Consider the following 13,854-nt stretch of genomic DNA (forward strand, 5'->3'; position numbering starts at 1 on the left):
CTCTGAGTTAGGAATAGGTGGCCTAGCACTTGCTTGGCTCCGTTCCTTCTTGAAGGACCAGCCCCAGAGAGTACAGCTTGGAGAGACTGTTTCAACCCCGTGGAGCCTCAGTTGTGGGGTTCCACAGGGGTCGATCATCTCTCCAATGCTGTTTAACATCTATATGAGGCTGCTGGGAGGGGTCATCAGGGGGTGTGGAGCTTCGTGTCGCCAGTACGCTGACGACATGCAGCTCTACATTTCCTCTTCATCTACCTCAGTGGATGCTGTTCCGTCCCTTCAGCGCTGCCTGGAGACTGTACTGGAATGGATGCAGTCGAATGGGTTGAAGCTGAACCCGGACAAGACGGAGGTCTTGAGGGTGGGTGGTCCTTCCATCAGTGGTATAGGTAACTCCCTTTCTTTCGGGGGGACGACCCTTGCCGCAAAGAATTAGGTTCGCAGCTTGGGGGTACATCTGGACCCGGCGCTTACCATGGAAACCCAGGTGGCGTCCGTGGTCCGCTCCGCCTATTTTCGTCTATGGCGGATTGCCCAGCTGCGCCCATATCTTGATCGGGGGGCCCTCACAACTCTAGTACATGCGCTCGTAATCTCGAGATTAGACCACTGTAATGCACTCTACGTGGGGCTGCCTTTGAGGCTGATACGGAAACTTCAGGTGGTCCAGAATGCGGCAGCCAGGCTACTTAGTGGGGTGAGAAAACACCAACATATCTCCCCCACACTGGCTGCTCTGCACTGGCTGCCCATCCGTTTCCATGTTGACTTCAAAGTGCTAATGATCACTTATAAAGCCCTTAACGGTTTGGGACCTCAATATTTGGCAGATCGTCTTCTCCCACCCAGATCTACCCGAATCACCCGTCATCGGCAGTAGGGACGGCTGAGGGGTCTGACGCCGAGAGAGGCTCGGAAGGAAAAAACTAGAAACCGGGCCTTCTCGGCGGTTGCCCCTCAGCTGTAGAATGCTCTTGCAACAGAAATCCGGCTGGCACCCTCGCTGGGTGTTTTTAAAAGACAGTTAAAAACCTGGTTATTTAAGCAGGCCTTCCCTCCAGTCAGCTGAGTCTTTTATTTTTTCCTATTTTATCCCATCTTGGTAATCTTTCCTCTAACTAATTGTATTAATTAATAAACCAATTTTATTTTATGATTATCTATATTTTATATTGATTTTTTATGCTGTAAGCCACCCCGAGTAGATATGGTCTCGAGGGGCGGGGTATAGATAGATAGATGGATGGATGGATGGATGGATGGATGGATGGATGGATGGATGGATGGATGGATGGATGGATGGATGGATGGATGGATGGATGGATGGATGGATGGATGGATGGATGGATGGATGGATGGATGGATGGATGGATGGATGGATGAATGAATGAATGAATGAATGAATGAATGAATGAATGAAAGTTCCTACTCGATGGATGTCTGCAATATATAATATAAGAATATAAATGATTAAAGAACAACATTTTACTTGCTTATTTCTTCCTTTCAATGCCTTGAAGATGTTTAATGCATCTAATATTTCCACTGATATAAATGGCAACTGTTTCATAGCATTATTGAGTTCATACTTGTTACAGTGATCAGTTTGACTAATCCAGCATTTGATCTATTAGGAAAACATTGAAAAACTTGCCATGCAATGTCAAAATCCAGGTGAAAGTGAGCTGGTTATTCTGCAATTTCTTAAATCATTGGTTGAAGAAAAGAATCAAGAAACAGATCATCCGAATGAACAAATTATGAGACTGGAATATACTATAGAAAACATGGAGGGAAATGAGGTAACGAGATTTTATATTTAATAAAGAGATTTTATATACTCCAATGTTTAATGTTAAAAGATTTCCTTAAAAGTGCAAATAATAGACAATGGGTGGCTTCTACTAGTTTTCCTGTATTACAAGCTTTTGTGTAGATTTCCAAATACTTTTTACGATGCAAGTGAAATGATAATTACATGTATTCATTCAAAAAATACAACTTCAGCTACCTCGTGACTGCAGTTTCTCAAAGCATAACTGGTGTCTGGGTTGATCTTTGTCTTATCTACATACATATTTTAATATTGGTACTGACATTGCTGTATTATTATTATGAATGTTATTTTTTACTTGATCTGTACAAGAAATAACCATACATTTCATAAGTGACCATGGTTTTATTAATTAGTTACTTTAAGCTTTAAGGAACTGACTTTGTGTCCCAATAGTTGCCATGTTTTTTTAAAAAAATGACTCATAAGAGGGCAATAAGGATGGCAAGGGACGGTAGATATGATATGATAGCACTTTTCAAATACCTGAAAGGTAGTCATGCAGAGGAGGAACAGGATCTGTTTTCGATCATTCCAGAGTTCAGGACACACAATAATAGGCTCAAGCTACAGGAAATCAGATTTAGGCTGAATATCAGGAAAAACTTCATAAGTGTTAGAGTAGTACGACAATGGAACCAGTTACCATGGGACATGGTCAGCATCCCAAAGCTGGAGGCATTCAAAAGAAAATTGGACAACCATCTGTCATATCTGCTTTGATTTAGATTCCTTCATTGAGCAGGGGGTTGGACTTAAAGATCTTATAGGCCCTTCCAACTCAATTATTCTATGATTTCTAGATGGCCGATGGGAAACTTTATTGAAATCTTCCGCCCTCTCCTTAGCACAATGTGGGCTTACATTTTCTTTCCTAAGGTTTTGGGAATAAATGAACACAATCATTTTTCTTGTAGGTGGTTTGTTTTCAATGACATAGACTAAGAAAGGGTTAGTTTTTTGTGGCTTGTTTCTGTGGTTGTTTTCCTTTTTCTCTTCTGTTTCTTGTAAAAGTCAGGACCATGCACATGAAAGAAACAAAAAGCTATGGGTCTTTCTCATGGGACTCAGATTCTGGAGGCAACATGAATTCAGTTTAGCATGATGGTAAATAGAAAGGCCTCAACTATTTGTTTTACCCAAAATGAAAAACAGGAGGAGAGCCCACCAAAAAATAGTACTTTGCATAGAACAAAAACATTTTTGTACCTTTTAGCCAAAAAACAAATGCCAAGTCAGTTTGTAGACATTGAAATACAAGTACAGTTCAACTACTATCCATTAATTTAAAAATAAGAAAACATTTCTCTTGTCAGAATTAAGTTTTATGCATATTGGTGTTTCAGATCCTAGAAAACAAAGTACTTGAAATTCAGGACACAAAATCAATTATAAAGCATCTCCATGGTGACAAGGAACAATTATTAAGGGATAAAACACAAGAAGTAAAACAGCTCAATAGAGTAACTGAGAAACTTCAAAAAGAGTTAGTTCTTCTTGCAACCATGTGTCAAAAAGCTGATGACAGACAAGACACTGTTAATAGTTGTTCTGTGGTGCAGCCAGAAGATAATTTTCTAAATGAAACAAAGAAAGGATCACTGGTGAACAGAGGTGAGGAAAATTGTACATCACTTAATCCCAACAAGAAGCAGTTTCAAGATCACTTAGAAATTGCTATGGCAGGCAAAGAAGCTTTGCAACAGCTTCTTGAAGAAGACAATAATCTGTTTAAAACACAAGTAAAAATCCTGGAACAAAATCTTCAAAATGTTCAGCAGTCTTCTACAGAGCACTTTACCAAGCTGACAACTTTACAGCTACAGTATGAAGATTTACAAGAGGAACACAAGCTGCTGAAGAGCTGTTTAACATACACACAAACTGAACTGAGGATATGTAGTGCTCATATTCGGGAACTGGAAGATCGTCTGCAGGACAGACAGGCAGTGCTTTCAGAAAAAGAGCTACAGCTTCAAAGAGTGTTAGAACAGAAAGCAGTGGAAGTACAGCATGCAAAAGAAAATGTTGAGCTTGAAAATGAACTCTACATCTTAACACAAACACTGCATGAAAAAGAGGCTTTTTATCAGAGACAGATTAGTGAACTTCAACTTTCTATTGGAGAACTGAAGTTACAGATTGAGAAAAAGGTGGAAGAACTAGAAGCATTGAGGTCTGAAAGAGATCTCTTTTACTCACACTTGAAATCCTACATCAAAACACCTCAAGATATTAATCAGAAAGAAACTAAACTTCATAAGGTGGGTCTAAAACATGACACCCTTGTTCATTTTGAAGAAAAATATGAAGGAAAAGAAGAGAGAAAAGCAATTAACATACCATCAATATCTGCTGTACCTTCTTATGGAGACAAACTGGTATGTATTTTAATGCTCAGATACTGGTTAAAAATAAAACAAGATAATAATCATTATCATTTGACTTATCAAGAGAAACTAAGATGTGCAGGGTGTCATTTGGTAGCTGTCAGGTGTACAGATATACAGTTTAGAGGTAGTGTATTCTACATTCCCAAAGGGGAAGGATTGATCATCATTGCATCGGCTTCACAAACTAGCACTCCTATACTCACAGACTAGGGTAAATGAAAGTCTGTACATAGCACAGGCAATCCATATCTCTGTAACTGTATCTTTGGAAGCTTTTAAGTTCCAAGTTCTGACACAGAGACCCATGGGTGTTGAATCGGGCTTACTCGGATTTATTTATTTAACTTCTATACTGCACATCTGGCTACCAAGGCCACTCTGGGCAGTTCACAGCATGATAAAGCAAACAACAATTTAAGAAACAAAAACACAATAATTATAAAAAACCAGAATTAAACATCTCAATTCACATACACAGAAGACAATGTCAAAATAACTAAAACTAAATTTAAAAGGCAAGATGGCAAGACAGGTAATATAAGTGCTGAAAAAGCTCTCTACTGGTCCAAAAAGTATGTTTAACGGTTATTACATAGTCCTATTGAAGATCTATGCTGGTATGAAGAGTGGCTCCTTAGTTTATATCAAGAGAATATGTGTAGTTAAAGAAGATAATATTGGATGGCTTGGTGCCGTATGCAAACTGACATTCCATTTTTCCATTCCACCGTTGAATCACAGTAGTTATAGCCAAATGAGACCCAGAATCTATTGTAACAGTATGGTGAATATAACAATGAATTTTTATATGTTCATCCCAGATTAATAAGTAAACAAACCTTTCTATATTGGATAAATTAGGCATGATAATAGAAGCATACATTATCAGAAACTATGAAAGGCTTAGTATTCAAATTATATACAGTGGTGCCTCGCAAGACGAATTTAATTCGTTCCACGGTTAATGTTGTCTTGCGAAAAATTTGTCTTGCAAAATGCACTTTCCCATAGGAATGCATTGAAATCTAATGAATTTTTTCTCTTTTATTTAAATCCCGCCTATCTGGTCGGTTAAGACCACTAATTAATGCATTCCTATGGGCAAAAAAAGTCAGAACAAAGTCAAATTTGGTTTACAAAGGATTTATTAAGTGCTCTTTAAAGCCATACATATTGTGCAGATGATTTAAAAAATTTCAATTAAAAAAACTTTAACTCTTTAAACATAGAAAAACATTTAAAAATCAGCAAACATGAGGCAGGAACAAAAAATGGAAAACATTTGTCTTGCGGAGCATGGCCATAGGAACATTTGTCTTGCGAGTCATCAAACCCCCCCCCCCAATTGCCAAAACCATTTGTCTTGCAAGTTTTTTGTCCTGCGAGGCATTTGTCTTGCGAGGCACCACTGTAGTTGTGAACATTATAAATTATAATTATACATTATGACTTAGATTATAACACATTAAAATTTATAAATGATACATTGAATTGTAAAACATAAATTAAGAACACTACTTACTCATCAGAAACTGAGTACACTCTGAGAATGGTGTCATAGGACTACCTACTTTTCCACTAGAGAATGAGACAGTTGATGATAGCCCCTGATGAAGGAATGCATTTTTGTCATGTATCACAAAAGCAACATTTGATGGGTTTATGTGACAGATTAATCATTACAAGCTATGTGGAACTGTAAGGTAACCCTATTCTTATTTCCAAAACACTATCATTTCCAGTCTGCTGTTCTAATTGTAGGGATCCAACACATTTCTTTCGGATATAGTAGCCAACCTTTTAATAAGTAGACAGCAAGATTCATTTTGCTTGCTTCTGTGAAATAGGAAGCAAAGTAAGTAGAATCTATCTTGTACTTACCTCCCAGGAAAGAAGTTTTTATTTCTTATATTCTCTGTTTCATCTTATTCCCCCAAATGTCCACCTAAATGTTATTAACTCAAGTTGGGATTTAAGAAAGTCAGAATAATTCTGTTAATGTAGCTTTTTCATATCCTTAGTTTGTTGAACAGATTTGGCTGTGAGACTAAAGGTGATGAAAACTATTTTAGAAAGATAGGTTTATAAAAAAACCTGACTGCTCTTGCACAGAGACCCAGTCTGAGGTATAGTTGCTGTTACCTGAATGGCAGGTATCAGAGAAGTCCTGTGTGTTGGGAAGTACTTTGCTTCTCTTCACAGATTTTTGTCCCCTGTGGATCATCCCACCCCTTCAGTAGCTAAAAATGGAGACTTAGCTACTGAAGTCTCTGTACTTAAGCTACACAGACTTTTTTCTGTGTGTGTCTGGGGGGAAGATAATGAAAAGCCCCCTCTGTTTTCTCTTATGTGGATTTCTCATGTTTCTTGCTTAGGCAGATTAATGGAAGTCTGTGTTATTTTGCAGGTGAAAAATACAATAACTCATCTGAAGATGTCCAGCAAAAATCATAATATTCAGGATAAACATCTACAAAGTAAGCTTTGTATTCAAGAGGAAAAAATAACTGAAGAACAGCAAAACCTACAATTAGTTTGTCAAGAAATGTGGCAGCTTAATCAACTTTCCCAAAACACACAGTTTATTCAAAAGATGTCAGATAAGATTCAAAATATAATAATTGATGGGACTGCATGGGACTCACCTGAGATTTTAAGAAAAGAGAACAGCATGGAGCTTTGGTCAAATCTTGCTGTAACACCTTTCTCAGAAGTTGATAGTATGCACAGCATAGACTCTGAAAGCCTGTGTTCTGAGCACCCAGTTGTTCCAAGTGATATCCTTGGAAGTGTGGAATGGCCTGCTTCTTACTGCAATGACAATGAGGAAACAGCAGCCAGTTTCATTTTCCAGTCTTCAACAACCCCAGGACCTACCTTTTCAGTTTCTTACTACAGTGATGTGCAAGAAAATATTTCAGTAAGTGATTTCTTATTTTGTAACATGTAATGGCTTACTGCTGAGTCATGTGTCCTCTGTAGTTCCCGTGGAAACTAAATGAGTGAAGAATAATAGCTACTGTGTCATAGTAATCAGCTCTTCCCATTTTATTATGAACTCCAGTCAGTAAGGTAAATGTAATTCTGAGATACTTTGCAGTGCCCTTTTAATAATTAGTATGTAAGTGACCAGCTTTCTTGCAGGTACATAATCCTTAAGCTATACAAGTGATTGAACTGAAGTATATTTTGAGAGATCTGATGTGAGAAATATTGTAATATAATGCTTCAGCTGTAGGATCACTCTGTTGAACTGTCAGATCAGTGTAACATCTTCATACGGGGTAGTGTACTGTATCTGGGCTAGAAAAACAGCCCTGCTAGATCACACTAAAATTTACTTTATTGTGCATGTGCTTTCCTGAAGTGGGCTAGGTTCTGAAATGTCCAAGATGCACTCTTTGACCAAATAATAAGCATATAATTACTCTGACCTGTGTGAGATAGGAGGGGATGCAGGTCTACTTCTTTGTTTACAAAGTGAAAGGGAAAAAAAACAAAGCTTCAAGCAATCTGAGGCAGTTTACAAGTTAATTATGCAGGCTACCCATTCCCCCCCCCCCGAGAGCTGGGTACTCATTTTGCCAACCTTGGAAGGCTAGAAGACTGAGTCAACCTTGAGCCAGATACCTGGGATTGAACCCCAGGTCGTGAACACAGTTTTGGCTGCAGTACAGCGGTTTAACCACTGCACCAGATGGGCAAAGGAATGTAAGGAAAAAACTATGCTTCACTGCTGTTAAGAAAGTGCAGCTGTTCTCTAAACTCCTTTCCTTCTTTGTTCTAAGGCCCTTGCTGTCCAAGGAAATCAGTGACTGGAGGAATTGTTTAAAATCCTCCTTGTGACTAGAAATTGAAGGAAACTTGGTTTGGGCAAAAAAGTGTGCATAATAAGTGATTTTCTCTTCTGAAATTGCTGGAGCGGGCAGAGATACTGGAGAATACGTGTGGAGTTAGTGTTCCTCAAACAGGCTTGCTTGGTGAAAATAACCTGAAATGCTGGACCATGAGGCACCTGCCACTTACTAAGCAGTTTTCTTGTTCCTGCTTCTTCAAAAAGAAAATGTGGGTTTTGCCCACAGAGGACAAGAATCAAAGGACAGGGCAGAGCTATTTCCTACAAGGGATTAGTATGTCGCTTCATGCTTCATCTTGGCCCTCTTTTGAATCTCCCACTCATCTTCAGGGCAAACAGGGCTTGCCTTTTCCTCTCCCCTCACCAGATTTCATATAGATCAATTTTCAGAATTGGGAGTAGTTGGTTAGTTGCTTGGGAGCAGCATATCAGTGGCAGAGGTAATGCTTGAGATCATGATTTGTAACTGCTTTTCACGCCATGCTGCATTAGATGTTCAGTCCTGCAAGTTGACTGTGACTCTTAATATGCCAGTATAACATGTAGAATTCCTGAGCAGTGCTTTTATGAATACTTTGTAGAATAACAAGCATAACAATAATTGCCATCTTGCGGTCTGTCTTCTTACAGCTTTACTCAGAATTGGCTTCCTGCATGTAGGGTAAAGGGTTTCTCTCCCTGCCCCACTCCACAGGTTCTGTATCCAGAGTTAAAGAGACAGTTTATTATGCATGTACTTTTTAGTGTGTTGATTTGGACACAGTTTAATCATTTTTGGGACTGGACTGTGGGCTGTTTATTAAGTACCGTATTTTTTGCACCATAAGACGCACTTTCCCCCCTCCAAAATGTGGGTGGGGAAGTCAGTGCGTCTAATGGTGTGAATGCAGCAATTTCGTCGCTGCTGGCCCCGTGGGGGGGAGCGTCGCAAGGGTCCGGGTGAGCCTTCCAGGACCCTTGCGAGGCTCCCCCACGCCCCCACGGGGCCAGCACCGGCGAAATCGCCAGCTTCCAGGTGGGGGGAACGTCGCAAGGGTCCTGGGAGCTCACTCAGATCCTTGCGACGCTCCTCCCACCCACGCACCGGCCAGCACTGGCAAAATCGCCAGGTTCTGGGAGTGTTTTGAGGCTTCCCAAGCCTCAAAACACTCCCAGAACCTGGCGATTTTACCCCCCCTGGTCCCATGGGGGGGTGGGTTGAGGGTGGCAAGGGTCCAAGGGAGCCTTCCAGGACCCTTGCCACCCTCCCCCCACCCCCCCGCGGGGCCAGCCCTGGCGAAATCGCCAGGTTCTGGGAGTGTTTGGAAGCTTGATAAGCCTCCAAACACTCTCAGAAGCTGGCGATATTAACCCCCCCCCCCCGCTCTGTGGGGGGGTGGGGGGAGGGTGGCAAGGGTCCAAGGGAGCCTCCCTTGGACCCTTGCCACCCTCCCCCCACCCCCCGCGGGGCCAGCACTGGCAAAATCGCCAGGTTCTGGGGGTGTTTGGAGGCTTCCCAAGCCTCAAAACACTCCCAGAAGCTGGCGATTTTACCCCCCCTGGTCCCATGGGGGGGTGGGTGGAGGGTGGCAAGGGTCCAAGGGAGCCTTCCAGGACCCTTGCCACCCTCCCCCCACCCCCCGCGGGGCCAGCACTGGCAAAATCGCCAGGTTCTGGGGGTGTTTGGAGGCTTCCCAAGCCTCCAAACACTCCCAGAAGCTGGCGATTTTACCCCCCCTGGTCCCATGGGGGGGTGGGTGGAGGGTGGCAAGGGTCCAAGGGAGCCTTCCAGGACCCTTGCCACCCTCCCCCCACCCCCCCGCGGGGCCAGCCCTGGCGAAATCGCCAGGTTCTGGGAGTGTTTGGAAGCTTGATAAGCCTCCAAACACTCTCAGAAGCTGGCGATTTTAACCCCCCCCGCTCTGTGGGGGGTGGGGGGAGGGTGGCAAGGGTCCAAGGGAGCCTCCCTTGGACCCTTGCCACCCTCCCCCCACCCCCCGCGGGGCCAGCACTGGCAAAATCGCCAGGTTCTGGGGGTGTTTGGAGGCTTCCCAAGCCTCAAAACACTCCCAGAAGCTGGCGAATTTACCCCCCCTGGCCCCATGGGGGGGGGGAACGTGGCAAGGGTCCAAGGGAGCCTCCCAGGACCCTTGCCACCCTCCCCCCCACCCCACCCCCACGAGGACAGCGGGGGCAAAATCGGGAGCTTCCAGGACCTTTTCTGAGCCTGGAAAGGCTCAGAAAAGGTCCTGGAAGCTGCCTATTTTGCCCCCTCTGTCGCCCGGGGGAGGCAGGGTGAGTCTCCAAAGGGTCCTAGGGTGTGTTCTAGGACCCCTTGGAGACTCACCCTGCCTCCCCCGGGGGCCAGAAGGGGCAAAATCGCCACCTTCTGGGGCTCTTTTGAGGCTTGGGAAGCCTCAGAAGAGCCCCAGAAGGTGGCGATTTTGCCCCCTCTGGCCCCTGAGGGAGGCAGGGTGAGTCTCCAAAGGGTCCTAGAACACACCCTAGGACTCTTTGGAGACTGACCCTGCCTCCCCTGGGGGCCAGAGGGGAAGAAACCGCCACCTTTGGGGGCTCTTCTGAGGCTTGGGAAACTTCAGAAGAGCCCTAGAAGCTGGCGATTTCACCCCCTCTGGCCCCCGAGGGAGGCAGGGGGAGGCTCCAAAGGGTCCTGGAACACACCCTAGGACCCTAGGGTGTGTTCCATAAGATGGACCTCTCCATAAGGCTCACCAAGTTTTAGGAGAAGAAAGCAGATAATTTTTTTCCTGTTTTCTTCTCCTAAAAATTTGGTGCGTCTTATGGAAAGGTGCGTCTTATGGAGCGAAAAATACGGTAACTGGCATAGAAGACTGAAATGGAAAATGGAAGTAAACACCTGAACAGTCTGAGGAATACCCTAGTATAGTCAACGTTTAAGACTGAATTCTTATGATTTCCCAGTACTAGATCTTTGAAGTGGGTTGGGCCAAAAAGAAAGGAGTCTCTTTTTCAGTCTCAGCACATTCAAATACCCTTGATTACTGGGGAATTTATGGATTTATCCCCCACCACAACCTTGTTTTTATCCTCTATCAAGGCAGCAGTAGTGATGGCTTTTTTATAACCTGTGTCTCTAGTCCCGGCCCTTCTGGTATTTGCTTTATTGCTTCATTTCTAATGAAGACTCTTTGGCTTCACTGATTCTGAGGGAGGTCCTTCTGAGAGCCCTCTGCTTCCTGTTTCCCGAGCAATGTGTCCTGGAAGCCTCTAGCAGTTGCAATTCCTCTTTAAAATAGGTTAACAGCTTTCTCATTTTTGTTTTTGAACCAAAACCCACCAGCCTGTCATACATTTACTAAAGGAAACTACAGTATCAAGATACAGTGGTGCCTCGCATAGCGACAATTGGTGCAGCAAAAATCGCTGCAAAGCAATTTCGTCGCTATGCAATTTTAAAAAGCCCATAGGAATGCATTGAAACACCTTCAATGCATTCATATGGGCTTCAGACCCACCTTTAAGTGAAAATCCTCCATACGGCGGCCATTTTCGCTGCCCGGTAAGCGAGGAATCCGTCCCAGAAAACAGCGGACGGCCATTTTTTTACCCAGTGGCCATTTTGGAACCGCCGATCAGCTGTTAAAAAATCATCGCTTTGATCGGTAAGCGAAACAGGGAACATCGCAAAGTGATCATAAAAGCGATCGCAAAAAGTTAATCGCTATGCAATTTCATCGTTAAACGGGGCGCCTGTTAAGCGAGGCACCACTGTACATAATAATTACACCTCAGCCTTTCTATATCAGCAAATCGGGATGGTGTTAATTTGTTTGGGCTCCACAAACAAGCTGCAGTATTTGATTGATGGGTAGAGTGTCTGATCTGATGCATCAAAACCAGAGTCTCATTTAGAAAACATGAAACAAGAATTATTTTTTAGACAGTATCTTCTGTTCTTTGGGAGAAAGTGGGAGCTTCCTTGTCCAGATGTCTCAGGCTAGGGTTTTTAATTTTAAAAGCTCTTACCTTTTTCTTCATGGTCTCTGTGAATCCACATGAATGGGTTTACTGTGCCTACACAGGACTCCTTGGAATCTTCTAGAGCTTAAAAATGTGTGATTAGTAGGACATTCCCCCATAGTGCACATGCTCCGCCCACCCATAATACCTCAGTTCCTTTTAGCTGCTATTGAATTAGGACTCCTTTAGCAACTACTAGAGCAAACTTCTATTTCTTTATTATTATTATTATTATTATTATTATTATTATTATTATTATTATTATTATTATTATTATTATTGAATTTTTGGACTGATTAATGTTGATGGTCTTTGGTTCTTCAACGTGGTCTCTATGAATACACACTAGTGGGTTAAGACAGTGCCTTCGCTGGCCTCTCGAAGTCTTCTAGAGCTGTAGGGAAAGTAAAGTTTGAGTTGCCCTGTATTGCGCATGCTCCGCCCGCCAAAACCCCAGTTCCATTTTTCCGCCAGCGGAGTTGGCTGCTTAAAAATTTCGTTTCTTCTTCGTGTTTTTTACTTGGACTTGGCTTTTCGACCTCCTCATCTCTGTTGCCCTGACTACGGATTGTTTTGACTTCTCTCTGCCTCTGGCAATACCGCAAGTACTCTCTAAATTGAATAATTGGAACCTATTTACCGCCTGTAGTAAAAGCCAGCTTCCTAAGAAACTGCTTATACACGGGACAGAGAGGATTCAGAATGATTAGCTCCTTTACCAGGCAAAACTGGGTCCACTAATTTTACCTTAGGGTAGCTGAATGACTCTTTTCACCAGGTCTGACCCGATTTCAATGAGAACCAAGGTTCCCACGTGAGTACTAGGGAAATATAGCCTTCTAGCACTCAGGAATATGTTGGACCCAAATGGTAGCATAAGTAAACATGGCCTTATTAAGTACATCAATTTAAAGAAGCCAATTAATTATTGTAGCTTATGGTCTATCCAAGAAGCCAACTTCCAGACGTTAATCATATTTTGTTTTATTAGAAAAATAAAGTTCTGAAAGAAATAAGTTTAAGCAAAGCAAAGGTAAGCATATTTACATATTTAATTATTTCCAACCCCATCCAATCAACAAAAGACAGAATTCCTCTACCAAAAACAAAAATAACTAACAGCTAACTATTATAATAAGAGGAAGGCTGACCTTTTCTCCAGCTTCAGAAAAACTACATCTTCAAACTGTAATTTCTGTTAAGTAAAGTTCATTCTTACTGTCCTTTCAAAAACAAAGTTCATTCTGTGCCTTTCTTCAGACGACCATCTTCTCTTTCTCCTCGTGCTGGAATTCTTCTTCTCTTCTCCTTCCCATGAGTCTTAAGTAAAAATGTTGTGTCCTTGCTCCTTCTGTACTAGGATAGTTGCTAAGTTACGAGATAAAGGTCACCTTGAGCTGCACAGAGTTGCAAACTGTAAAAAGAAATGTCCTTGGAATTTTCACCTCTCCAACTCACACACAGAATCAAATGGATTTTTCCAGGCTAACTTTGTAACTATAAAGTAAATCACTATTTAGCTTTCATAACCAAGTTCATCACACCGCCCGCTGAGGCGCCACACGCCAACCGGACTCTTTCCATTTTGCGGTTTCCTGCTTCTATTAGCTTATGCCACCTAAAAGAAAACCGTCTTCTAAAAGAGGCCCCTTTAGACTCTGCTTAACCTGTTCCAGAAAATTGCCTTTTCAGGACGGACATTCCCTCTGTGTCTTCTGTCTAGGAGAGACGCATTTGACTTCTCATTGCAAACACTGCAAAGAATTTACCAAAGCCACCCTCAAAGCTTG

General features: G+C 42.5%; 1 protein-coding gene across 10 annotated transcripts in view; it reads left to right on the forward strand.

The window, feature by feature from the left end:
• Window positions 1-13,854, forward strand: part of PCNT (pericentrin) — a 315,970-nt gene that overhangs the window by 164,288 nt on the left and 137,828 nt on the right. For all 10 annotated transcript variants that reach the window (XR_013537759.1, XM_078378579.1, XM_072976792.2 and 7 more), the window contains 3 exons: window positions 1,635-1,802; window positions 3,181-4,215; window positions 6,635-7,147. Coding sequence is in view for 9 of the 10 variants with exons in the window: in XM_078378579.1 (XP_078234705.1) it covers window positions 1,635-1,802; window positions 3,181-4,215; window positions 6,635-7,147 (1,716 nt within the window). In the remaining variant the exon portion in view is untranslated. The remainder of the gene's footprint in view (window positions 1-1,634; window positions 1,803-3,180; window positions 4,216-6,634; window positions 7,148-13,854) is intronic.

Source organism: Pogona vitticeps, chromosome 1, assembly GCF_051106095.1.
Source record: "Pogona vitticeps strain Pit_001003342236 chromosome 1, PviZW2.1, whole genome shotgun sequence".
NCBI classification, from domain to species: domain Eukaryota; kingdom Metazoa; phylum Chordata; class Lepidosauria; order Squamata; family Agamidae; genus Pogona; species Pogona vitticeps.